The 26,817-nt window shown below is 38.4% G+C and overlaps 1 protein-coding gene across 3 annotated transcripts in view; it reads left to right on the forward strand.

Annotated features, from left to right (window-relative positions):
- Prkg1 (protein kinase cGMP-dependent 1) overlaps window positions 1-19,256 on the forward strand; it is a 1,198,874-nt gene extending 1,179,618 nt beyond the window's left edge. For all 3 annotated transcript variants that reach the window (XM_052187297.1, XM_052187287.1, XM_052187307.1), the window contains 5 exons: window positions 95-258; window positions 3,339-3,461; window positions 3,547-3,609; window positions 11,968-12,034; window positions 15,455-19,256. In XM_052187297.1, the coding sequence (XP_052043257.1) occupies window positions 95-258; window positions 3,339-3,461; window positions 3,547-3,609; window positions 11,968-12,034; window positions 15,455-15,553 (516 nt within the window). In that variant the 3' untranslated portion in view covers window positions 15,554-19,256. The remainder of the gene's footprint in view (window positions 1-94; window positions 259-3,338; window positions 3,462-3,546; window positions 3,610-11,967; window positions 12,035-15,454) is intronic.
- The last annotated feature ends 7,561 nt before the right edge of the window (window positions 19,257-26,817 follow it).

Genomic DNA, 26,817 nt, shown 5'->3' on the forward strand with positions numbered 1-26,817 from the left:
GTCTCTTGGTGTCATCAGTGTGCTCTGTGAAGTACAAATTACTCGACAACTTGATCATAAATAGCTCAAGCGTTTTGCTTTCTCTTGTCCTAAGGTTGACTTTGGTTTCGCAAAGAAAATAGGATTTGGAAAGAAAACATGGACTTTTTGTGGGACTCCGGAATACGTAGCCCCAGAGATCATCCTGAACAAAGGCCATGACATTTCAGCTGACTACTGGTCACTAGGAATTTTGATGTATGAGCTTCTGACTGGCAGGTATGGACATTTGCAGGGAACTGTGAAGAAGTGTAGGTCTCGGCGGACAGCTGTGCATTCCTGCCTTTGCTGGTCTGATTAGATGATCTTAAAGAACATCTCACTATACCATGGAATTCAACTTATTTATGCAGATAATCACAGATTCAGAAAGCTAGCAACAACAAGAGTGCAACCAACTCCATAATGAAATTTAACCTTGCCATCACTGTCTCTGAGTGTGTGTATGTGTGTGTGCATGTGTGTAATAGGGATTAAATTTCCTTGAGATTTATTGGACTAGTCATTTATCTAAAAGTACAGTATGAGAAATGGTAACCATATGAAAAGTTTTAGAGTCAGATTTCCTTACAAGCAACAGGACCTGCTAGTACGTTTTGTATCTAAAGGAAACATGAGCTATTTGTGCATTGTTTGTATAATATCATACTCAATGGGAATAGCACAGGGAATAAGACACATTATAAGTTTCCCAAGAAATAACACGGAAGAAAAAAAATGGAATAACACAGGCTCATCATGACTCATGGAGCTCAGAAAAGGCTTCTGTATGATATAAGAATGTGTCAGAAACCTGCCAGAATATAAAATGTAGATGCAGAGAAAAAGGCAAAAGGCATTTTAAGCATGGCTTTCCTCGAAAAATAATTTCTAAAGAAACCTACGATATGATTCAGAAATCTCACTATCTATCAGATACTGCCATCGGCAGGACATTCAGAGTAACAACACCATGATATGTCTGAGGCTGGTTTTTCAAACTCGGTGTTAAGAAATAATTATCTCGATATCAAAGCCACAAAAGCATATGTTGTTGGCCATGAAATGATTAGGTGTCCAGCCAGAATCAACCTTCACTTCAGCAGCTTTAATGCTAAAAGACAGCATATCAATAACCATGTGGTCCAACAAAGAGAGGGATGTAGATAAAATTATTTATGCGAAATATTCCTAAAATAAAAAAAATGGCATATAATGTGGTCACACATGCCTTTCTCACAAGCACTAACTGACCAAGTCAACAACAGGGTGAATCTGATTAGAATCTCAGCGAAAAACCTGGCAAGTGGACTGATGTTGCTTTACTTTAATTTATTAGAATTTAGATTAAGTCATTTAAATGTTACTGGAGAGAATTACATATTGCACTCTTTAACCATTTTAATAATTGCACATATTTTCATAATGGAATCATGTGATTACAAAATTTAAAATTCCAGTATTTTATCTCTATTTTAGAACAATGTTTTAGGAATTGATATTATTGTTTTAAAAAATGTTCAAAGCTTAGCATTTCTTTCAGAGTTACTTCTTCTTGAAGCAAAATTAAGTTGAACACATATCTGCATTTTAAAAGTCATATACTCTTTAGAAAAGAGCAGGTCTCCAAGAGACAACCAAACAGGACAAAACAAGATCCAATAAGACAAGGCAAAAGCCCTCATGTCAAAGCTGGACAAGGCAACTAAATAGGAAGAAATAAGTTGGATATATACCTGCTCTAGCTGTTAGGAGTCCCATGAAACCACCAAGCTAACAGCCATAGCATATATGCAGAGGACATGGTACAGAGGGGAAGTGGATCTGGGTGTGAGGAACAGAGGGGAGAAAGGAGGTAGCGTAGAGGGGAGGGCAAACGGTGCTTGGGATATATTGTGTGAAAGAAGAATCTGTTTCCAATGCTTAAAAAATTCAGAATCTAAGTGTAATAGTTAATGAAAAGCATATCTGATTTTCTTAATAGAACTCTTTTTATGGTTTCTCAAAACAGGATTTAACTGTGCTTATCCCTAACTGTCCTGGAAATCACTCTGTAGTCCAGGCTGGACTCAAACTCACAGAGAACAACTTGTCTCTGCCTCCCAAGTGCTGAGATTAAAGGTGTGCACCACCACTGCACAGCCCTAATAGAATGCTTAAACTGATCAAAAATCTGAGAGAAAAGGCAGACAAATGTCTTAATGGAGGGTATTTTAAAAGATGATGTAAATGACCATACATCTATCATAAGTTTTATTAGATTCTTCTTAAAATCAGAAAATGTAAAGCTACCAAAAATCCAGCTCTTTTTAATCAAAGATTGTTGTACAGAATAGGTTTTGTGGTTTTTTTTAATTATATCTTTTGAAAGTTTATTATTATGTCAGGATTATCAGCTTCAATAAAAAGAATTTATCATCTCAAAATAAATAAAGAAATAAAAAGCATATACTTCTGTCTCTGTTCACCCACACACACACACACACACACACACACACACACACATATATATATATATATATATATATATATATATATATACACAAATAATTTCATGAAATTGTGTTTATCAAATGTTGATTATTAATATTTTGGGACATTATATAACTTATTTTATACTAAATAATATATAGATCCATTAATATTTTAGCAAAGACTAAGCATGTATCATCTCTAAAATATACTAAAGACATCTCTAATAAATCATTTAGTTGTCTAAAATAAACATGAATATAAAATCATGAATTAGAAAGTGCTAAATTAATCACAGAAGACTCTAAGGATTTGATTCTTCATTTCTGAAGCAAGATTAAAACTGGCAAGCTAACTTAAAAGAGTAAAAAGAGCATTCCATCTGACACCACAAGAAGGGCAAACACTAGAAGATTAAACAGAATTACATTTATACATTTCAATGGAAATTAAAGTTGAATATTATTAATAATATGCTAAATAAATAGAAGTATAAACTCTACATTTAGAAAATCATGCAGAAGAAAGAATTTGTCAAGCATGTGATAGTCACACAAGTTGCGCCAGTAAGGCAGTGTGGAAGGCAGGAGCATTGAGGCGACAGCAAAATAACCAAGCATAGGGGAAAGAGGGGGTCAAGGGACAGAGGGACGAATGCACAAGCTGCGTCTACCAATGGCTCTGCTCAACAGTGACTTGTCCTTTGTTAGTTTCTAACTCTCATTCCATTGTCATAGCTGATGAAATTCCCTGCATTAAAGCTGACGTCATGCTTGTGACTGTGAGGACACTTTAATTCTTATTTAGAAAGTAAAAAATACCTTCTCTTCTATCTTCCTCCCTGCCAGCCCACCTTTCTCAGGCCCAGATCCTATGAAAACCTACAATATCATACTGCGGGGGATTGACATGATAGAATTTCCAAAGAAGATTGCAAAAAATGCTGCTAATTTAATTAAAAAACTATGCAGGTAAGTATTCCAGGTACATCACTTTTAAGGGATCATGATATGATAATATTCCACCTTTTTCACATGATGATTATTTCATTTTTAGGGACAACCCATCAGAAAGGTTAGGAAATTTGAAAAACGGAGTCAAGGACATTCAAAAACACAAGTAAGTGTTCTTTTATATATAATACAGATTATATATATATATATAACTTTAGATTTCAAAATTAAGAAAGCATGATAAATTCCCTAAGGTGGAAGTTTTTAGTGAATGGAGAACATTCAGAGAGAATGTTAGCCTTTTTAAAACCTTTCTATGTATTTATTTAAGGGAGTTATTTGTGTCCTTCTTAAAGCCCTCTATCATCATCATGAGAAGTGATTTTAAATCCAAATCTTGCTTTTCCAGTGTGATGATGTATCCAGGACTTGCTATGTCGAGAGAACTGAAATCCTGGTGTGACCAAGCTCCTGAGATCCTGTATATGTGGAAACACACACACACACACACACACACAGAGACTGAATAACCAAGACAATATATCTCTTCCAGAAATCACCATCCCCAGTGTAATGGTCTCTGAGAAAAGGAACCAAGCTAATACACAAGAGGATAATTTCAAAACAGGTGTGAGCAAGCCTAACTGAGGACCATGAAAACACAAACAGCTGAATGAATTGATGAAAATAAAACAGGTTATGAAAGTGAAATTTGGAAAAGAGATAGAGTCTCTGAATAGAAGCCAAAATGGTATAAAACACAAATTAAATGGGAAATTAAAAAGAAGTGGGAGGGGGGGTGACAGGAAAGTCTCAGCAACAGACTATCTTGTCTTCCACTAGATCCAGAGGAAGTAGATCACTCAGTCAAAGAAAATGTTAAGCTAAACTAACACACACAGAGAGAGAGAGAGAGAGAGAGAGAGAGAGAGAGAGAGAGAGAGAACATGCAGGAAATCTGAAACACTATAAAAGACCAAAGATATAAATGAAGAAACCTAGGTCAATGGCGCAGAATAGATTTTCAATAAAATCAATAAAATTTTCAATAAAATAAATTCCCTTATCCCCAAGTATAAGGGAAAAGATGCTCATTAAATTGCAGGAGGTACAAAGAACAGCAAATAGGCAGGACCAGAAAAGAAACACATGATCCCACAAATCACATGATCATGTAGATGTTTTGCTCAATAGGACAAAAAAGTGTCAGACAGAAAGAACAAGATCAGGCCCTTCAGATTAACACCTGCCTTTTGGGGGAGACTTCCAAAGCCAGAGGGCCTGGAATGATGTTCTACAAATGCTAAAAGACCACACACAGCAGCCTAAATTCCTACCATCCCAAGGGAATTCTGGGTGCTGGTTCCAGTACTCCTGGTGTTGGGGCAGATGTTGTGTCCTCCTTACCTATGATCCTATGATCCTGGACATGCTAAACATGGATACAGACATTAAGCTAGTTAAAGTCTCAAACTGTAATAACTAAGGATAAGAACCTGAATTTGGATGTTGGAGGAGCATCATCCCATGGAAATTATAAGAGATAGTGTGATTACTTGGGACATCAAACATATAAATGAGAAAGTATAACATTGATTGCTATATTTAATATTAGCAACAGAACAGGAGTGCATCTTTATGTGTGAGATATGTGGCAACCATGGTGCTAGTGAATGACTAAAACTTGAGTCAGAATCTGACCTAGAGTGAACACAACCCAAAGTTTGATGTGTCAGATACAGATGCATTCCACTCTAATAATAAAGGGTGCAGGTTCGCAGTCAATCTAGGGTCATGATCCTTATATTCTTTTTAAAAATCTTCAGTCTTTGGGAATTCCATATATATATACACAATGACACATGAACATCGATCATAGCCACCCTTTGTTTACCCCTTCAACTCCTCCTGGATACCTTTTGACTTTCAAAGTGAGAGCCTTTGGGCTGACGTAAAAACTTACCAGTAGTTGTATATTGAGAATATGGCAAAATGTAACAGAACAATTCCAAAAAGAGATCCAATGGTGGAACCAATTTTAAAAAAACAAAATAAAAACATAGTAAGGTTGTAACCACTGAGTATATTTGCTAATTGTGCTTAATTTGACACAATGCCAAACAAGTAGATTTGTAAGTGGGACTTGTCTTTGCATTTAGGAAGTTGCAATATTAAGATGCCTTAAATGTTGATTCCTTGAAGATGATGTTAAAGCTTTTCAGAATTTATAGGTTTTAGTACCATGTTATCACTAAGACTGGAGAGTCTCAGCAGGAACAATTCTATTATATGATATAATGTATGGGTTCTCTCAGTCTGTGTGCAATCAGATCTGTCTCCACCCTCAGATTGTCAGCACACAGGGAGATATTTATATTCCTGACAGGGAAGCATTTGCGTAAGATCACATCATCAATCTCCCTCTCAGAATGTCCTGACCCTTTGTAATAACTTAGGGAAAGGTGTTTACTTCTGCCTCTTAGGTAATTATGAAGACAACGCAGACAGGACATTGTGACTATTTGAATTGTAGACTTTATGATCCTTTAACCCCAAAGACATAAACGACTAGAAAAGTTAATGCTTTTCATCCCAGAGGGAATGAGTCATGAAGTCCCTAAATGATTTTCTGCTGATCTGTTTGAAACAAGAGTTTTATGTTGCCTTAAGTTCACCAGTCATTTTCAGTCAGTCTGTGACCTATGCCTTCTCTACTTTGGTGTAAGAAGGACTTATATTTGGTTCTGGGACAGGTATTATCAGAGAGATTTTTGCTTACCTCCCAGCATTGCCACAGCTCCAACAGGTTGTGAGTGTCTTAGCTATTCTCACACTATAGAGTCTAGCTGCTAAAGTAAGCAGTGAGTCTAGGCCTGTCCTTTTCCTAGCTTTTAAGAAAGGAGTCATAATGCTGTATCTTATTCTGCTACATAGAGGACACAGAGCTTTTCTAAATTGGTAATTCCCAGGGCTGTGGCTTAGGGTCATCCTTATAAATACCACACAAGTCTACATAATAAGTAATCCTAAGTTTCTGTCTAAGGCAAAGAACAAAACCACAATACTGAAAGGAATATTGAAACATTTTACCTGTCCAGCGTTTTCTGGAACACACTGTTGACTGCAAGCTTCTGAGTGGGGACATTTACTAGAAAACCTTGGGCAATTTCCCTCTCCAAAGACAGCCATCATAGGAGCTGAAAGCCCAGAATTCCCTTGGGATGGCAGGAGTTTAGGCTGCTGTGTGTGGTCTTTTAGCACTTGTAGAACATCATTCCAGGCCCCCTGGCTTTGGAAGTCTCCCCCAAAAGGCAGGTGTTATTCTGAAGGGCCTGATCTTGTTCTTTCTGACACTTTCTTTGTCCTATTGAGCAAAACATCTCCTGCCCTGATTATGTGATTTGTGAGGAGTTTCTTTTCTGGTCCTGCCTATTTGCTGGTCTTTGTACCACCTACAATTTAATGATCATCTCTTCCCTTATACTTGGGGATTTTCTTCTGTGATTTTATTGAAAATCTATTCTGTGCCTTTGACCTAGGTTTCTTCATTTATAGCTATAATTTGTATCTTTGATCTTTTTGTATGTCTCAGATTTCCTGAATGTTTTGTTCCTATGTGTATATGTGTGTGTGTGTGTGTGTGTGTGTGTGTATGTTTGTGTTTAGCTTAACATTTTCTTTGACTGAGAGAGATCTACTTCCTCTATCTTGTCTTCAAGACCTGATAATATCTCTTCCACTTCATCCAGTCAGTTTCTCAGACTTTCCTGTGACCATTTTAAAAAAATATCCTACTTAATTTGAGTTTTATACCATTCTGGCTTCTCTTTAGAGACTCTATTTCTTTTCTAAATTTTATTTTCATATCTTATTTTATTTTCATCACTTCATTCAACTGTTTGTATTTTCATGCTCTGCATTTCAGCATTTGCTCACATCCTACACGAGTTCCTTCAATATATTTTAATTGCTGTTTTGAAATTATCATCTTATGTATTAGCTTAGCTACTTGTCTCAAAGACCATTACAATGGGGATAACAGAGATATATTGTCTGGTTATTCATAGTGTGTGTGTGTGTGTGTGTGTGTGTGTGTGTGTGTGTGTGTCCAGTGGGACCTACACACCTGTTGGCAGTTTAAGGTACAGCTATCTCATCTCACCTTTCCTGAGTGCTATTTGAAAGTCAGTTCGCTGTTACCCCAACTTTCTAGGTTATAAACCAGCTGAATGGTTCTTGGTGTTCAGTCTCAGAGCCACTCTGTGTCTATATGTAGATGGGTTTCAGAAGTAACCCTAACTCAGCAAATGAGAATACTAGTTGTGGGTCTCTGAGGCTTGGGGGATCTCCCTGCCAGTCTTGAGTTGTAGAGCCCTCCTTGGTTTCTGTGGGTGCAACTTGGGTTGGAGGAGCTAGGATCACAGTGAGAGTAGGCAATGCAATGTAGGGGTAAGATATAGGACGGCACACTATCCTCGGGTGGAGGTGGGTGGGGTGGGAGCCAGGTTGGGTATCCTTATCTGAAATTAGGGGCACAAGACCTTATGAACCCCAGGTCCCTTGGTAGGTGGAGAGGCAGACTGTGCTTAGGAGTTTCTACCTGAAGTGCCATGCCAAACTCCATACTGTGCTGGAGAATAATGATGAGTATAAAAAGCAGGTAGTTGAGAAGTATTGGGTTTGGGGAACTACCTGGAGTTCAGATCCAACTGTATCTGTGTTGGTAGCAGTGCGTGGGAAGGGCAGCTAGTATGCACGTGGTAAGAAGATGCACTATGGGACATAATGGAGTACAAAGTCACACTGGACCAGTAAGTAGGGTGGCTGGTAGGCAAGTGGGGGTGTGGAACGGGCTTGAGGAATGTACCAGAAATTCCCAATTGGATTCCATATGATGCCAGGGTGGAGTGTTGGGGAAGGTGACTGATATGCTGACACACAGGCAGAATAGGTCTAGAGAAAGCTACATGGACATATAGGTTGTATTCCACTCAATGCAGAGGATAAAGAGGCTAGTGGACAGGAGTATTGGCAGAAAAAGTCAAAGACCTGTCTATGGTACCCTGCCAGATCTAGGCAATTCAGAGTTCAGCTGATAAGCAGGTGTACAGAAGGATTCATGGTGGCCTACCTAGAGTTCCAAATCAGTTACTTAGGGAACTGGGTAGGGTGACTAATAGGCAGACACGTGGGTGGACCAGGTCTGGGAATTCTGTCTGGAGTTCTGGCTTATACTCCAAGCAGCAGCGGGTGATGTGGCAGGCAGGGTGGCTGATCGTTGAATAGACACAGAAGATCTGAGGAACCACCTTGGTGGTCCATGTCAGACTTATGCCGGGTGACTCTGTGAGACAGCTTATAGCCAAGCAGGATGACTAGGAATAGAACTCCTATTGGGAGCTCCATGATGGACCCGATGTGGTACCAGGTGGGGAGAAGGCAGCCTAGGGATGGAGTGTAGAGTCTCTGATAGAATTGGAATAGTAGACTGGGGTATAGAGGTCCAGGTCAGACTCCATGCTATGTTTATGGGAGCAGGACCACAGTGGTTATATGGCTACTGGAAGGGCAGGCTGAATTGGTATGGGGACATCCCTGGAGTTGTTCATCCAATCCCATGGGGTGGAAGTAGTGTGTTGTGTGGGGATGCTGATGGGCAGTAGCTGAGGCAGAATGGGTCTGGGAGACGGACCTGGAGTTTCAGATTATACTCTATGCTTTGTGGGAGGTGGAGTGTAGGTGGAGAGGACTGCTCACAGGCTGGTAGATGGGCTGAATGGTTCTCTGGGAGTCTTCCTATACTTCCTGGCTGTTCCTTACATTATCCCTGTGCAGAGCATTGGGTAGAGGGGCTGGTAGACTTAGGGACAGAATGAGTCTGAGAGAACTTCCTGAAGTTCTAAGACATCTTCTATACTCTGTGGTAGCAACATAGTAATTAGAGTAATTAATAGGTTCATGGACATCAGAATGGATCCAGGGTCCATTCTACTTGGAGTCCTGGGTCAGAATCCATGTGGTACAACAGTTGCTCAGTAGTTAGAGTGTCTGAGAGGCAGGTTGAAGGCATTGTGAGGACTTTGTGGAGTTCCCTGTCAGATTCCACACTTGGAGTCAAGCTGAGTGGCAGGTAGGGTAACTGAGAGATAGGCCAACAGAAAGGGTGTAAAACATCCTGCCTTGCGTTCCAGGGAGGACTTTCTGTGGTGCCAGACAATGTATTGGGCAGGGTGCCAATTGGAAGGTGGTCAGGTAGATTGGTCTGGAGGACCTAGTTGTGGAGTTGGATTCCACATAGTCTGAGGCTTGAAGTGAGTAAGGAAACTGATTGGTGGGCTGGTGCAAGGGTTCTAGAGGTTCTTTCTTTCTTTATGGAATAACTGTATTCCAATGAATACCCAAGAAGGTGTCCAAATCGCAGACAAAACATTTTAACTTTCTCTTACCAACAGTTTGTTATGGGCATTAAGGAACTTAGAAAGAGCTGTAAAAACTCTTCCAGCTCTGTAGTAGGCCTGCAAAGGGAACCAAAAGCAAGATAAAAATCTCTCTTTCTCTCTGCCTTCCTCATGCATATCTCACTCTTTCCTCTGAGTCACCTGGTTATGTCTGTGGGGAGGCACATTAATTATGCAGAAAGGACAGAGTTAAGTCATTGTCTTAAATCTTTGTAGTCCAGGAACATCACTCCCAGGATGGAGGCCATTATCCATGAAGGTAGCCTGTACTAAAGAGAAGGAGGAATCCCCTCCTATGAGCCAGCCTATCCATTGAAGCAATAGGGACCTCTTTGAACCATCTTGTAAAACTAGATCTGACAAAGTGATCGACCGAATAACATCTTTGCCAAGACCGTCCAGTCATTCATCTTGTTCTCTTCTCGTTGTTTTCTACCTAAGTGTTAAGTTCATGTCAGTATCCAAGAAGATAAACCTGGGGACCACTAGGGCCCCTCTATCTGTTCCTATAACACAACTACGTAGATCAAAGCCCTCTCTCTAACCCTTGCTGTTACAGACTCTTCAGCTGGCATAATTGGGACAAATGCCCAAGCTTTGTCTGTCGGAACTACTGGAGCTAGGAGCTTTCTGCATATACTGTGAATTAAGAGGAGTGCCATCTAATTTATATCAGTGTTCAATTTTCTCATCAGCTGATTCGGTACCATAAGAATAATATGTAAATATCACTACATACATTAAGGCAGAACAAAGGCCCTTGCTGTCTGTGCATAGGGACAAGATTCTTTTGAGAGATATTGCAAACAGCAATGTTAAAACAGCTACTTGTCATTCTCAAAAGCCATATTTCATATGGCCTTTCCTTCTTCCCTTCTACAAGCCTACAGTGTTCTAGGAACTTCATTGATAGGAAGAGGTGTGTCTAGATCCCCTTGTGTAAGTCCTGTGAGTCAGCCACCATTTGCCTTATCAGATGAGCCACCCCAGAAAGAGGGCAACATGGAATGAGAGGACATGGCTTAGTTAATCTTTAAGGTGCAGCTTGAGCCACAAAAATCACATGTATGACATTGTTAACACATAAATCACACCATCTCTTGAAATGCTCACATCCATACTTGAGCAAGTCTTATTCTTCACAAGTGTTCTCTTTCTAGTAACCCCCATGCTGAAATTTATGGTAAAATTCCTTTCCTAGCGACTTCTTAACTCTGTCGTATACTGGTTCATCTGAAATTATTTTCTGCAATGAGATCAAGAATCCTTCTTTCACCTCAGTAGAGGTCTCAGAAAAACCACCTCAGACTGCTCCACGTGACCGTGTGGGACTGGTCTGTGATCTTCTGCCTCCACCATACCCGGGATGTTGATTCACTGGCAAAGATAGAAAGTGTTTGTTATACATTGCACAGAGTTAAGCATATTATGACATTTATTAAATTATAATATGGCAAAAACTTAGACATACAGAAAAAATTTTAAATGGTATATGATTTATTTAAAAAATGGTATATGGCAAATTGGTGTGTAAATTTGATAGATACTTTAAGTTTAAATATTTTGAAATTTACACTTAAGTGTTAAAATATTTCTAGATATAATTACAACAATAATTATATTATTTTAATTATTTGATGTTCAATAATTATATTTATAATTTTATGTCTTTAATATTGTTTTATATGTATTATAATTGTTTTAAAATATGTTTAAATAAAATTTAAAATAATTAAAATGTTTTAAATATTTGAATAGATTTTTACATTTTGTAAAATAAGCTAATTGAAAACATTCTGAGCCAGATATGGTAGCACAGATCTGTAATGCCAACATGACAAAGTCATTATCACCTACATCTTAAGGCTAAGGTCATCATCCTTAGTCTCTGTGACACCCTTTGTTGGGCGGAAAAATAAGATCATAATTAAAGAGAAATAATGTCTATTTCCATCACAAGAAAACTCTTGCCTGGCTGTTGTCTACTATGTACATCAAACGTATTGTAGTGAGAATATGTAGCAGAGAGAAACGATGTCCTAATTGTCTTTATTTTTGCTCCCTAGGTGGTTTGAGGGCTTTAACTGGGAAGGCTTAAGAAAAGGCACATTGACACCTCCCATAATTCCGAGTGTAAGTAGACTTTTCGGCTTATGAATGGCTTGCTCTCGGTGATAATTTTTAACCAACAAAGACTTATTATTTTTAGGGTTTTATGCTCAGATGACAGAAGCGCCATATTAAAATGATGACAAATTTTAAAATCCAAACATAAGACCAGCAAGTCTAAGGCCCGTTATTATACCTGTAATCTACCTTTATCTTTTTAAATTCTTCATTGGAACTCAGATTCACTTTATTCATGAACACACGGCAGCTTTTGTTATGGTACATGTTAAAAATGTGCTTCTGCAGCTAGAAGAGTGAATAGAATTTACAGCAGTCATTTCCAGTTTCATTTACATGTCCATACCTACCCCTGCGTGACTTCGAAGGCATGTGTTCTTTCCTCCATCTATTAATATCTGTAAGGAGGTTCTCTTTTCCTAACATAGTTTATTTGGCAGGGGCAGGGAGGCATGCAGGAAAGCATGCTGCTTACGAGCTACCTCGGCACATGGACTGTGTACGTCATAGTAACCTAAAATAGACTTCAACTGAATGAAGTTTCTTTCACCTGAACCTGCCGTATAATGTATCCTGCTGCATTTAGAAAATGGTGAACGTATTCTAGGCTAATATCTGCTGATCAGTGAGTGCATACCATGAGTGTTCTTTTGAGACTGGGTTACCTCACTTAGGATGATGTTCTCCAGCTCCATCCATTTGTCTAAGAATTTCATGAATTCATTGTTTCTAATGGCTGAATAGTACTCCATTGTGTATATATACCACATTTTTTGTATCCATTCCTCCTTTGAGGGACATCTGGGTTCTTTCCAGCTTCTGGCTGTTATAAATAGGGCTGCTATGAACATAGTGGAACATGTATCCTTATTACATGCTGGGGAATCCTCTGGGTATATGACCAGGAGTGGTATAGCAGGGTCCAGTGATGTGCCCAGTTTTCTAAGGAACCGCCAGACTGATTTCCAGAGTTGTTGTACCATCTTACAATCCCACCAGCAGTGGAGGAGTATTCCTTTTTCTCTACATCCTCGCCAACACCTGCTGTCTCCTGAGTTTTTAATCTTAGCCATTCTGACTGGTGTGAGGTGAAATCTCAAGGTTGTTTTGATTTGCATTTCCCTACTGACTAATGATGTTGACATAATCCACATATCAAATGATGTCCAAGGAGAAAGACGGAGAGGCCCCTGGTCCTAGAAAGGCTCAGTGCAGCAGTGTAGGGGAATACCAGAACAGGAAAGTGGGAAGGGGTGGATGGGGGAACAGGGGAGGGAAGAGGGCTTATGGGACTTTAGGGGAGTGGGGAACCAGGAAAGGGGAAATCATTTTAAATGTAAATAAAGAATATATGGAATAAAAAAAACAAAAAAACAAAAACAAAAAAAACCAAGGCAAAGCTAACCTGAGCAGGGGTGTGTTTCCTTCCTTAAGTTGCTTTTGTTAGACGTTTTGTCACTACAATGAGGGAGTAACTAATGCACTAGTCATTGTCAGTTGGATAATGTTCTGCTTGTCTCCCAACTATACAGACAAGGCTAAATAATGCATAAACCAAGAGAAAATGACTTTGTGTCTAAATAATCTAATTATTTTTGATGGTTTTTCAAAATGTTTTTAAAGTTATGGATTAAAGAATAAAACTAAATTTATTTATTCAAAAAAAAGAAAAGAAAAGAAAATGGTGAACGGAGCTTGTGGCTCTGTGAATTTTGTTTATATGCTTTGACTCTTGGATTAATTCAAGATTCTTTGTATATAGAAACATTTTCCTTTCTTCCAAGTTTTTTTTTTTTCAACTGACTGTGTTTTCATTCAGGAAACAAGATAAAAAAAAAAAAAACTACGTTCATGTCTCACTGCATAGATCTCAGTTACATTCATGAAGTTTCTGTCTTCAGCGTAAAGGTAGAATAAGAAACTAGAAGATCCAAATACTTGATGTAAATTTTTCTTGCCTTAATTTATCAGAGGCCACTTTTATATAGAATATTACAAGGGTTTTCATTGATGTCCTAAAGATTGGACTTAACCAGCCAATCTGTAAGAATTGTGCTAAAGTTTAGAATAAATCTCCAAACTTCCATTATACTTAGAATCAACGTATTTCTTAGAATTATTTCATTATTCTTTTTAAAATACACATATGAATTTCATGATAAGCCCCCTTCTCTGGCTTTCCACCATCCCACCCTTCTCTCTTATGTGGCCATCTTGTTGGCCAGATCATTAGCTCCAGAACATAGAACCTTTCCAGGGCCTTGATGTGTGCTACATCCTCTTTATTGAAAAATGATTCTTAAGTTAAAATAATTTTGCAAATAGATTTTCTATGACCATTCAGATTTTCATAGCACCTTCATAATAGCATGTAGTTTTCTTCATAGTAGTTTTCTTCATAATACCATGATTTTGTAATTCCTTACGAGTTTCTGTGATTATTTGTTTTACATACACAATTATTAAAGACAGTCTAATTTCCTCTGGGTGTAAGAAGAATGTCTGCTTCCAGTTACTCGGTTACTCAGAATTTAAAGCAAAACATTCATACCAGAGTACATATTCCAAAATGGTCTCTGAATGGAGAAGGATAAAAAAAAATACCATTAAAAATTCAAACTCAGTGTCAGGTGTGGTGGCACACACCTTTAAATCCCAGCACTCACACCTTTAATCCCAACAGCTGGGAGGCTGAAACCTGGTGGATCTCCATGAGTTCAAGGCCAGCCTGGTATATGTATTGAGTTCCAGGCAAGCAGAGACTACCCAGTGAGATCCTGTCTCCAAACAACAGCACCACAATTCTAGTCCAATATAAGAGGAAAATGTGTACGTTTGCAAGATAAAATACTACCTTTCCATAAACAGATTGAAATTCTGGCATCTGTAATAACATGAGTGAGAATGGAAATCACTTTCTTAATTCAGGCACTGGAAAACAGAGTACACAGTTACCCCCATGTGCAATCTAAAGTCAAGTTCCCCTTACAATGTTGAACTTAGATGTTGCTTACCACAGGCTGATAAAAAATAAGGATGCCAGAAGAGTGGTGAGAGGGTGACTGATCTATAGGTACTGAGTTAGACTGAAACAGAAAGCCCTGACACACTGATGCATCAGAGCAGGGAGTACAAAAGCAGTAAGGAGGAACTTTACTTTTCAAAGCTGGAAAAAAGAATGCTCAAAGTCTTCACAAAGACAAAAAAAAAAAATGTTTCAGGAGACCAATCTTTAATCTGATCTAAATATTATTGTTATGCCTACATCTATCAGGTTACCCATCAGTATATATTTACAGATTTAGCTTTTGTGTACCTGTTTTAAAAATAAAGAGCTTATCCTTTTTAATAACGGAAAACAAAATCTCTAGGTCACAATTCTCCCCAAATCATCAAACGCCTCTTGTCCCTTCTGTCGCCTTGCAGGTCGCGTCACCCACAGACACAAGCAATTTTGACAGCTTCCCTGAGGACAGCGATGAGCCTCCACCGGATGACAACTCAGGCTGGGACATAGACTTCTAATGTATTTCTCTTACCTGCTTCTGCCTTGCTGAAGACAGCTTTTTTTCTGAGACACAGCTGCCAGCAAACCTGAGGGACAGGAAGATGATTAGTGCTCGGGGTCACCGTGATGCCTTTGGTCGATGCCTGCTCCCGTAACTACAGCGGCATTAGGACTTATCGCTTAGATTACGATAGTGCTCTTTACCTGTCTTATGTTTGAACCTAAACTAGCAGTTGACATGGTGGTCCTGAAGCAAAGCCTTTCACCAGTAAAGCGATGTTTTCTATTGTGGCGATGACCTTGCTTTGATCTGATTATATTTTGAAAGAGTGTAGGAAGCACCTCAATCTAGTAGAGAAGGGTCTGTATCTTGCTAGAACGACCAAGAATAGAGAATAATATATTTGGTACGATAGATGACTGTGGTACGGAACCTGGGCTACGATCCCTTTCATCAAGAGAAAGGGTAAGGCTGTAACTGCAAGCCGGTATATATCTCGAACAATGAGGACCACCTATCTGTGGGTCACAGAGTTCATGTCAAACCAGTGCTAGATGTTTCTGAGTTTCTTTCTGAGCTGATGACGAGACTGAATGTTACCTTTTCTTTCTGATCGATTCTAAACATTGGCCCTGATTGAAAAAGCACAACTGTATGGTTTGTGTACAAGCCTCCCATGGCAGGTACATAGTGCATTTTTTGGAGGGCAGAAAACGTGGGTGAAAACTGAGAAATTGACATGACAATATGGAAGTGGGGAAAGAAATTCACAACACCATTTCATATCTTTAAAAAAAAAAAAAACATTGTGCTTAAAGATGGTCCTGGAAATGACTAGCAGCCTATTGGTTTTATTTATTACTTAACATTCCTCAAACTGAGGTTTAAACTATTCCTTTTTATAAGAATAAACCCCTAGGGGAAGGGGTGGGGTAGGGTGGAGAGGAATTAAGACCCATCCAAAAAATAAAAATGAAAAGGTGCTATGTCTTTCTTTCATCTGTAACATCAGTGTCTGAATGGACGACACAGATTCTAATCATCATGTCTAGCCAGAGACTCAAGCATTTTCACCAACTTTATTAAAAATAAACTCCTGTCAGACATCACAACACAGTCCAGGTCTCAGAGAAGAAGGATATTAAAAATGTATTTAAACTAGTCTCTTGTCTTAAGCCTGAACCAAAACAAAATACATATGTCCAGTCTGAAAGCACAAAGTCAGAGGTATTAAAGACTTACTGTACTAAGGAGCTTTGTTGACTTGAGGCCAGGGAGGAAGGCAAAACCAGGAGTTGAAGACTGTTCCCTAGATAAGTTTATTAGAGTAAGAAGGGGTAAGAAAGGAAAACAGGAAATCGATTTTTCAAAACTACATTTTAGATAAATCAAGCAGAGGTATTGCAATCTTGAAATTTCATGTGAGCTAGAGAAGATAAAATTTGAAAAGATCAAATGGACCGTCCTTTTCACGTGAGGAAAAGAATCATCAAATTAAACCAAGAATGTGTTGTTGGCTGGCCAGTTGGCCACTGTCATTAAGTGGCAGAAGTTTCTTGGCAGGTGACATTTTGTTTGTATGGAAAAATGAACAATTTTCCAAGATATCATCCTGATTTGGATATGTATGTTAATAGAGGTTTGGTTTTTCTTATGTAGAAATTCCTATAAAAATGTTTCCATTATATTAACATATTATAGCCAATAAATCACATGACTTTTGTTTCAAATATCATCCTTAAAATTATTTTCAACTGTGCTTATCCTATCAAAATATAAAACTCTAAAAATATTTGAAGTCTAAAACTTATAAGTGTATATTTAATTAGGAAAAAGTTCAATTATAACTTTGACCCTTATATCATCATCATCATCATTATTATTATTATTATTATGATGTATTGGAATCCTCTCCTTCATAAGCAATTCTTAAGATTACTAGATTTCCCAACAGAGTTATAAATTTCAACAGACTATACAATATAAAATTAAATACATCAAGCTAAAGTTCAGTAATTTCTGGAGGTTTATTTATCTTCTAACTGGCTTTAAAAACATAATCCCATAATTATCATCAGTGTTCAATAATTTTTGTTGCAAGATAGTGTGGTTTAGGTATGCTAAAGGCTTGCAAAGGGGATCTTTTCTCTCTAATATTTCAAATATTCACAGATCCCCAGGAATTAACACAGACCATGTATTTAAGAACTGGGGTTCGAGGCTAAGACAATGTGTGTGTGTGTGTGTGTGTGTGTGTGTGTGTGTGTGTGTGTGTGTGTACATGTTCTATGAAGAAGAAAGTTGTTGCTTCCAGCACATCATGACTGTGGGTTATTTTCCACTTGTGATACATCTTTGTTCATTTCATCCACAGTATTGGTTAGAATGCCCAACACAATAACAAGATAAAGATGAACTCTATCTTCCATGAACTGCTAATAGAATTTCAACAATGAATATTAAGGATTTAAATCTTATCTTAATGAAGATACTAGGGCTATAATTCATGGTCAGCTTCATAAACCACATCTTACTTTCTGGTCTTTTCCATGCCCCCTAGTTTTCTGGATTATTTTGTTTTGTTGCACTAATGACCATCTGGATAAATTAGAATAGTGCTAACTTGTTTGATTTTCTAACTGACTTTCTTGTTGATAGTTTTGTGTGTGGGAAATAGGGCTTCCTGTGTGTCTGAAATCACAGAAAAACAGCAAACTGCCGAGAAAGGACATCACAATGTTTAAGTAGATAGAACACATTAGAGAAAATGAGTTTTGGAAAATTGTTACAGTTGATTTTTATACTTGTGATTTTCTTTGATTTTTGGATGTGAATGAGATCCATGTAGCATTTAAAACAAATTTATTTTTATTATAATCCTCAGTAGTCATAGGGCTTTTTCCTTAAAATTAGGGAACATACGTGTGAATTACACATGTAGAATAATTTCTAAAATGTTGAATCATCCTCACTTCATTTCCAAATGACAGACTTTATGGCGAACCTAAAGAAGTCAGCTACCATATTGAACACAAGGATATTAAAACCGACTTTATACTCACAGAGGCAATTTGTGCATTATCTCCCACATTTTCTTTCACAATAGGACCACAACAAATATTTATGTAAATAGATATTTTTGTGTGATATTTTGTGGTACATATAACTTTTTTAGTGTTTCACAGCATTATGATTTTATTTTATTTGTATTAAATAATGTTTTAGGTCCAAGTAGACTTGAATGGACATTACAATTGTTAGTATTATTGAAACTTATGTCAAAAGTACTGTCATTCATCCGTCCCATAGTTTAGAACATGACCTGGCTATCTGGCGTTGTTGCAAGTGCCTTAAACTCATGGCATCTTATTAAGAAAACAAATTTGGTGTTATGCTGCATGACAAAGACAAACACACCTCAAAACGTTGTCCTTTCTTAGCTTGCTGCGTTTTACAGTTCTTTCTGCTGACAATTTATAAGCCTTTATTATATAATATTGATGAATTACAGAAATGATGAAGTTGTTATCTTATTTTTGTTCAATGTACCAGAGCTGTGTGTCTGTTCATGAGATACAGCGTCATTTCTGTGAAATGTATAAATGTATGTGCAGGTCAAATTACAATATGACATACTATCAGTCTGTATACAGGTATTCCTGTTTTGCTAAAGCTGTGCAGACTCAACAAATTAAAAAAAAAAAAGTAGTGCAGTCAAATCCTAACATATCTCATTTTAAGATTCCATTAACAATGGTCAAACCCAAAGGAAAAATTGGAAATGACTGCTCACCACACCTCGTTAGGAAACCAACAATGAAAATGTACCTTGGTGCACCCCTCAACAAAACAGGATGCTCTCTCTGAGTTCTCATATATGCAAATCATGTATGAGGCGAGTTTTCAGGAGACTTTGAAAGCAAACTGTTGGAAGTATGTTGTTAGCCTTCCTCCTTCTCTGGCCCTGCAACAACAGACAGAGCTCTGGGACTTTGGCTATGACGCAGAGGTTTGGGCTTTCTACGTTAAAGGACATTTCTTTAAGCATCATTTATCAAGTTTATTTCAATGTATGATGTTTTTACAACTGGTCAGTTCTTTTGTATTCTTACAGCTATGGTTATTTGACTGTCCTCTTACAATTTGTTCTACATGAACGAGTCTTTTGTTAGAATGCAACAAACTGTCATCTAATGGTCATTGGCCACTTGCACTCTTTTGATGTAGAGTAAAAACTTTTTCATAACTTAACCTGCTTTGATTTGCTCTGTATTTTCCCTGCAGCTGTAATTGCAGAGTGCCTGTTGGATACTTTATAGAGTTGAAATAAAAAAATAATTACTTTTGAACTTATTTGTCTTTAATTCCAGATGAGTCAAACAATAGAATGAGTGTGGTACCATACTGCACTTGAGATGGCACATAGTAACTCTAACTAGCCCATAACACCTGCAACCCAAGTGTCTTTCATGAAATAGCATAATAGAAAGATAAGTCAATGGTCCATTTTTTTAAACTCAATAAGGATAATATCAGAAGGCTGTGTGGTGCAAAGAGCAAGATTTCCATAGCAAACCTGGAATATGTGATGAGTAAAGCACTTTCCTGTGCCTTTGCTTCCTGGATCCTTCCACTGAGCTTCAGATATACAAAGAACATAGGATGCTGAGGACAGCATGGATGTAAAAACTCAGTGCTCCTCTTTGCAGGAAATGACTAACCCATTAAAGCTGACATGTGGGTTCCCTCAAACCAACTGTTTTTATCCCACTGATTTGCTTTGATTGCTAGTGATGGTTCGTGAAAATTAGATATCCTTCCTGAAAACTAGATACCCAGTCCAGTAACTTTATCAGTCAGTCAAAACACCTGGAAGGAAATAAACCAGTCGGTTTTTCTATCACAGTTCTAAGAGTGATCTTATTTGTGTCTTAATTGTTAAAAATTATCTACCATGTTAGGCCCAGTGTGTTGTGACACTCGTGCTTGCAAATGAGATTATGGAAGGCTGGACAGTGTCCACTTCCCACTGTCACATAGTGTGTAAAGTTCAGTAGAGTTAAGTCATTACACAGTTATTCAGAGGAATCAATATCTTAGGAAAGAATCTCCCACCAGTTAAAGATCTCTGCTCAGCTTTTCAGCCTTAAATGTGTCTTATCCTGATTAGTCACCTTTCTTATTACTGTGACCAGCACCTGAGAAAGAGAGAACTTAGAGGGAATCTCTAATCTTTAAACCCTGATGTCTCCAAGAGATCAGGCTATTAAAAGAGGGAGGCATGATGGAGCAGAATGGTCCACATCGAGACAAATGGAAAGAAGAGTAAAGAGAAGAGCTGAAGGGGTCAGCTGAAGAGCTGAAGGGGTCAGCTGAAGAGCTGAAGGGGTCAGCTGAAGAGCTGAAGGGAGTGAAATATGGCCCTTAGAAACAGGCTCTTAAAACTTTTGCCACCTCTTTAATAATTGCATCATAGTTTGAGTCCATAAAGATGTCATTAATCCAATAGTTAGATCAGAGATCTCAGAGTGCAATAGTGCCTGGAAATGCCTTCCCAGATAAACCCATAAATATCTTTTATGAATCTCTTAGATTCTTCTCCACCAAATCAAACTGACAAGCTCCAACCACCGTGTGTACATAATGTAGGTCAACTATCACACTAAAATTTCTTTTCTTTCTGGGTCCTATTTAAAGTTTTTTTTTTTCTGCATTCTGTACCTTCTTTTCAAGTTATAAGCTGTCAGCACAGTAGTGTTTGTCTGTGACAACCCTATTTTTCAGCTAAAATCAACCTAAGGAGCAAATGATGAATCCATTCACATACCCATTAGCAAAGTCAAGCAATTCAAACTTCAGCTTTGATAAGGGAGGAAAAGAGAGGATCAAAAGAAAAAAACAGAGAAGAGATTGAAGGAAGAAGAGAGGAAAAAGAAGTAGGGTTCCCATAGGACCCTGGAAAACTGAGAAGAAATCCAATCAGGAAGTAATTGTTTATCACCTAATCAATTATGCCACTAGTACACTAAAGAGCACATCTTGCCTGGTAGGTTGATTGTAGCATACTGTGACTACAGCTAAATGTTACTATGGTTTCCTTTTCTCTCCCAGAGGCTGACTAATACCTTCTAACACTATGAACCCTAATCAGTGGGGGCAAAATTTCTAGCCCTAGGCTCAATATTGCTAGTGGAGTATTCAACTAGAGAAGCTTCAGTATAACTTACTTCACATATGGAAGCAATGTGTGCTGGATAAACACCTTCTTTGAAAAATGGATTGTATATTGATTATTAACAAGTTTTTAAAACTACTGACCTAGATCTTATTTGAGGATCTTTGCATATATGTGCATATTTATAGGCACATTTCTTGAAAATGCTTATTTCTTGAAAGAAAGCTCCCATTCAAAAATTCCAAAAAGGGGTGGGGGTGAAAATTCCTAAAGAGTTGAAATTATTATTTTGGGGGAGAATATTAGGGAGCACCATGGAGCATTGTGGAGTTAATTCCTTAATTTAACTAATGGCATACATGTATCCCCTTTGTGAAAACTCATCCAACTACACACTTAGATATAATATATAGGCTTAAATATTGAAGACTATCAAATAAAATATATAACATACCAAAATTTATGAGCTTTTTAGTGTCTCTTGGTCTGTATAAATACAATGTGGTAATGCTGCTTTGATGTATTTCTTTGCGTGTAAAGTTAATCATGCTGAAGATAATGTCTAGCTAACATGTTTTGAAAGGAAAAATACTTCCTTTCTCCACCCCTTATCTGCTTCCAATTCATTTTCCTTACTGAGAATATTTCAAAAAAGTGTCAATAGTTTTGGAATTCCCAGCTCCCTGTACTCATTGTCCTAATGACAGGGATGCCACCCTCCCATGCTACAGGGTTAGTTATAGGTCTCCAATCCCTGCCTAACTTTCAGCCTCTCACAACCACTGGCAGTTGTGCCCAGAACTTTTCAGCCTTCTCTTTGAAAATAGTTAGAGGAGAGGAGATATGGTGAAGACCCTACCATCATAGGAATGTTGTGGCACTTCCAAGTAGGTCACTGGGATTATTCAACAGGTTTGCCTGGACAGTCTTTCAATGTTTAGGATACAATGATTTGCCTACTATGACTGAAAAATAACGATGTACAAAGGCATCTAAAACGTGGCCTTTGGGGAACCAGTATACTACTGAAGGAGTACTAGTCTGGTGTGTCTCAGATAAAGAGTTTCCCCACAAGACTGATTCTTCAACTTATCTACTAAGGAACTGAGTAGTTAATTTTTCAGTAATATTTTTTTTTAATTTGAGATCGCAATTATATCATTTCTTCCCTTTCCACCCTCCAAAGCCTTCTCCTTTCTCTCTTTCAAATTCATGGCCTATTTTCGCATTAATTGTTGTTACACACACACACACACACACACACATACACACATGCTCAGTCCCTATAGTGTAACTTGTGTGTATGTATTCTGGACTAAGCATTTGCCATTAGATTACCAATTATTGTGCTCTTCAAAGAAAGGATCTTTAACTAGAAAAAGGAGGAAACTCAGTACAAAAGGAGAGAAATAGACATAGCATAATCTGCCCATAGTATAATTTGTACACACAGAGAGAGGAGAGAGGCGGTACCAGGCATCCATTCCAGTTGATCAGTGGAGTTCAAGAGATTTCTAAAACAACATAAGCTACCACTGTTGCCCTCTGTTGCCTCCCAGAACTTGAAGGTGAGGCCCTACCACCTCAACACACTTCAGACACAGATCTTGGAGGAGTTGAGCTAAAATGGACCTGGAGGCCTCCTCTCTGAAGACTAGCTCTGAAGGTGCTTTGCATGCTGCCAAGGGAGAAAAGTAATTGGTAGTCTTCTTGCCCAGTGTGAGTCTACAAGTCATGAGAATGAACAGCATTGCAAGATACACTCAAGGATGCAATATTTACCCTGTGAGCAACCAACAGCCATCTAATTGGACTTAAGCCCCACTCAAAAGAAGAGCATTCATGCCTGGTACTCTAAGCTCAGCCAACTACCTGTGGCTGCCAAGGCCATGGACCCTAGAGAAGAGCCTACCATTGCTACTTTCCTAAAACAGTATTATTTCTGTGTTTAAATCAAAAGATAAATGTACCTCTCTGCCCTCATCAAAGAAGCGTCTTCCTGCAGCCAACATAGATAATCACAGAAATCTACAAATAACTGGCCAAAATGTGGACAACTATGAGGTAGCAAACCCCAACTTATTCACTTACAGTACAACTCCTAGATCACAAGCTTAGGAAACATCATGGAAGACTGGGTAAAAAGACTGGAAGAGCCAGAGGACCAGGAAGTCTGCTGTGAGACTGTGTCTTCCATAAATGATGAAGACATCACCTCTATGAATCTCAACAATATGCTCACCTAAATAAGACCAGTACAATTAGTTGACACGCCAACATGAATTGGGAGAATCTTACAAAGCATTACTTAGATGAAGAGTTATATGCAACTAACAGTTGGTGAGAGAAGAGGATTCAGTCCTCTCCAAGGATGAGTTCTCTGATAAGTTATTCAATCCCAAGTAGTCATCCCTAAACATATATACACATATACATACACACACACACATACATACACATATACACTTATATAAGCAACACTAAATGGCCTCAACAGGTTGTACTTACATATACATGATGCCTACATAGAATTATTGCAGAATATTTGATGGCACTGTGAACCCTAAGACTATGTTATAGTGTGGTTCAGCCCTTAGCACACACCTTTAATCCCTCTGGCTGGAATATAGTCACACCCTAAGTACACACCTGTAATCCCAAACAATGAAGGTAAAGTTTAGTCTGAAGAAGGAAGCAACCATGTTTAAACGTAGTGTCTAATTCGTCTAATTTGGTGGAAGACAAAGTGACAAATCAGAAAAAGATTTGACATACTAAGACATGTCCAACTCTCAAGGGAAGAGAGAAGAACAGGAAGATATTGTAGAAAGCAGTGCAGAAGAGGAGGGAGAATGGCCGTTTTACCAGGATAGTTATACAGAGAAAGGTTGTAGAGAGAGAACAAGCTAGAGAGGGGGTGGTGGGGGTGGGGGGGTGAGGGTGGGGTGGGGGAGAAGTCAGATTGAATCAGTCAGCTGGGAGAGGAGTTTGATTCAGAACAGCTGTGTTGAACCAGCCAACCAGAGCTTAGAACTAGAAAGGGGTGAGCTTATTCAGCAGAAAGTCTCAGAGACTGAAAAAATTCTAGGCCTAGATTACATTGTAAGGAGACCAGAAGACTTCCAAGACTAGGCCTAGATTAGCAGACAGATGTAGTAAGCCTCTGAGATGACAATTAGTACAGGAGAATAAAAGTTACATTTACATATAAATAATAATTAAAAAAAGAGGACATAAATTTGTGAAAGAATGAAATTTTGGTGTATCCCCTTAGAAATTTTATATACTCATTAGGAGATGTATACATTATGCTCCCAGAAGCATTTTGATATAGGAAAACAGTATAGAAATCAAACTGTTCATCACCTGAGTAATGGACTATTGAATCTATTGGCTACGGCAACAATCAATGGATATATTAATTATATGGAATATGGATAATCATATAAACAGTGTTTAATCAAAATCATTGAACAATCATTTTGAATATTTTTTCTTTTAAAAATTTATCTTATGTGTATAAATTTTTGCCTTTATGTATGTATGTGCCTGAAGAGGCCAAAAGAGAGCACTGTGGATCCTTTAGAACAAAAGTTTCGGATGGCTGTGAACCACAATATGGTTGCTGGGAGCAGAAGCCAAGTCCTCTGCAAGAGCCCCAAGTATTAGCCACTGAGCTATCTTCATGGCACTAAATGAAAAAATAAATAAATAACATTTTAATTGTACATGAAAAAATATATTATGAAAAAATAGTTATTTTGATCAAATTTTCTACTAGGTATAATTAATTTTTAATTTTTATTTTATGTGTATGGTAAATGTTCATGCAACACTTGCATGCCTGGTGCCCACAGAGATCAGGGTATTGAATCCACTGGAATTTGAGTTACAAATGGCTGTGAGCTGACATGTGGGTGCTAGGAATCAAAATCTGGTCTTCTGGATGAGCAACTGTAAGACTCTAATCACGATCACAATGCTGGAAATCACCCAGTGACTCAAGACAATCCCCAACAGAGAGGAATGGTGTTGTCCAATGTCTAAAAAGTTCATCTGTCCCAGTCCAAGAATACACAGAGCCGATCAAGACACAGACAAATCGCCTGAGGCCTCTGGCGGGAGCTCGCAGCGGCTTGCTCCTGTGGCCTAGAGCTTGGGTTCAGGTCCTGAGGCCTCTGGCGGGAGCCCTCAGCTCAACTCTCTCCGCTTCCAGATGCAGATCAGCCTGGGCGGCAGCACCACATCTCCAGGTCCTGCAAGAGGCAAAAGGGGCTTCCGGGTGGCCAGCTGGGAGAAGTCGGTGTGCTCCGGTGAATCCAGCAGGCCCCAGCGGGAGCCTTCAGGTGCCTGCTTTGGGATCTGAACAGCCAGGGCCACAGCACCCTGTCTCCAGGCAGTGCAGGAGGTAAGCTGTGCACCAGAGGCCACCTGGGAAGGGGCAGCTTGCACTGGTGAGTCCAGCACTGACAAGACCAACTAACACCAGTGAGAACTAGATGGCAAAAGGCAAATGCAGGAACGTCACTAACAGAAATCAAGGCAATATGGCAACATTGAACCCAATTCTCCTCTATCAGCATGTCCTGGATACCCCATCACACCAGTAAAACAAGATTTGGATTTAAAATCACTGGTCATGATGCTGGTATAGGAACACATGAAGGACATACTTAAAGAAATTCAGGAGAAAATGGATCAAAAGTTAGAAGCCCTTGCAAGGGAAACACAAAAATCATTGAAAGAAATCCAGGAGAATACAAAAGCCAACAATGAGGAAACACAAAAAACACTTAAAGAAATACAGGAGAACTTTGGTCAACAGGCTGAGGTCATGAAAGAGGAAACACAAAAATCTCTTAAAGAATTACAGGAAAGCACAAACAAGTAAGTGAAGGAGCTAAGCAAAACCATCCAGGATCTAAAATCAGAAGTAGAAACAACTAAGAAAACTCAAAGGGAGACAACTTTGGAGATAGAAAGCCTTGGGAAGAAATCAGGGGACAGAGATGCAAATATCAACAACAGAATACAAGAGATAGAAGAAAGAATCTCAGATGCTGAAGATTCCATAGAAACCATGGACTCAACAGTTAAAGAAAATG

Source organism: Apodemus sylvaticus, chromosome 1 (genome assembly GCF_947179515.1).
Source record: "Apodemus sylvaticus chromosome 1, mApoSyl1.1, whole genome shotgun sequence".
Taxonomy (NCBI): Eukaryota; Metazoa; Chordata; class Mammalia; order Rodentia; family Muridae; genus Apodemus; species Apodemus sylvaticus.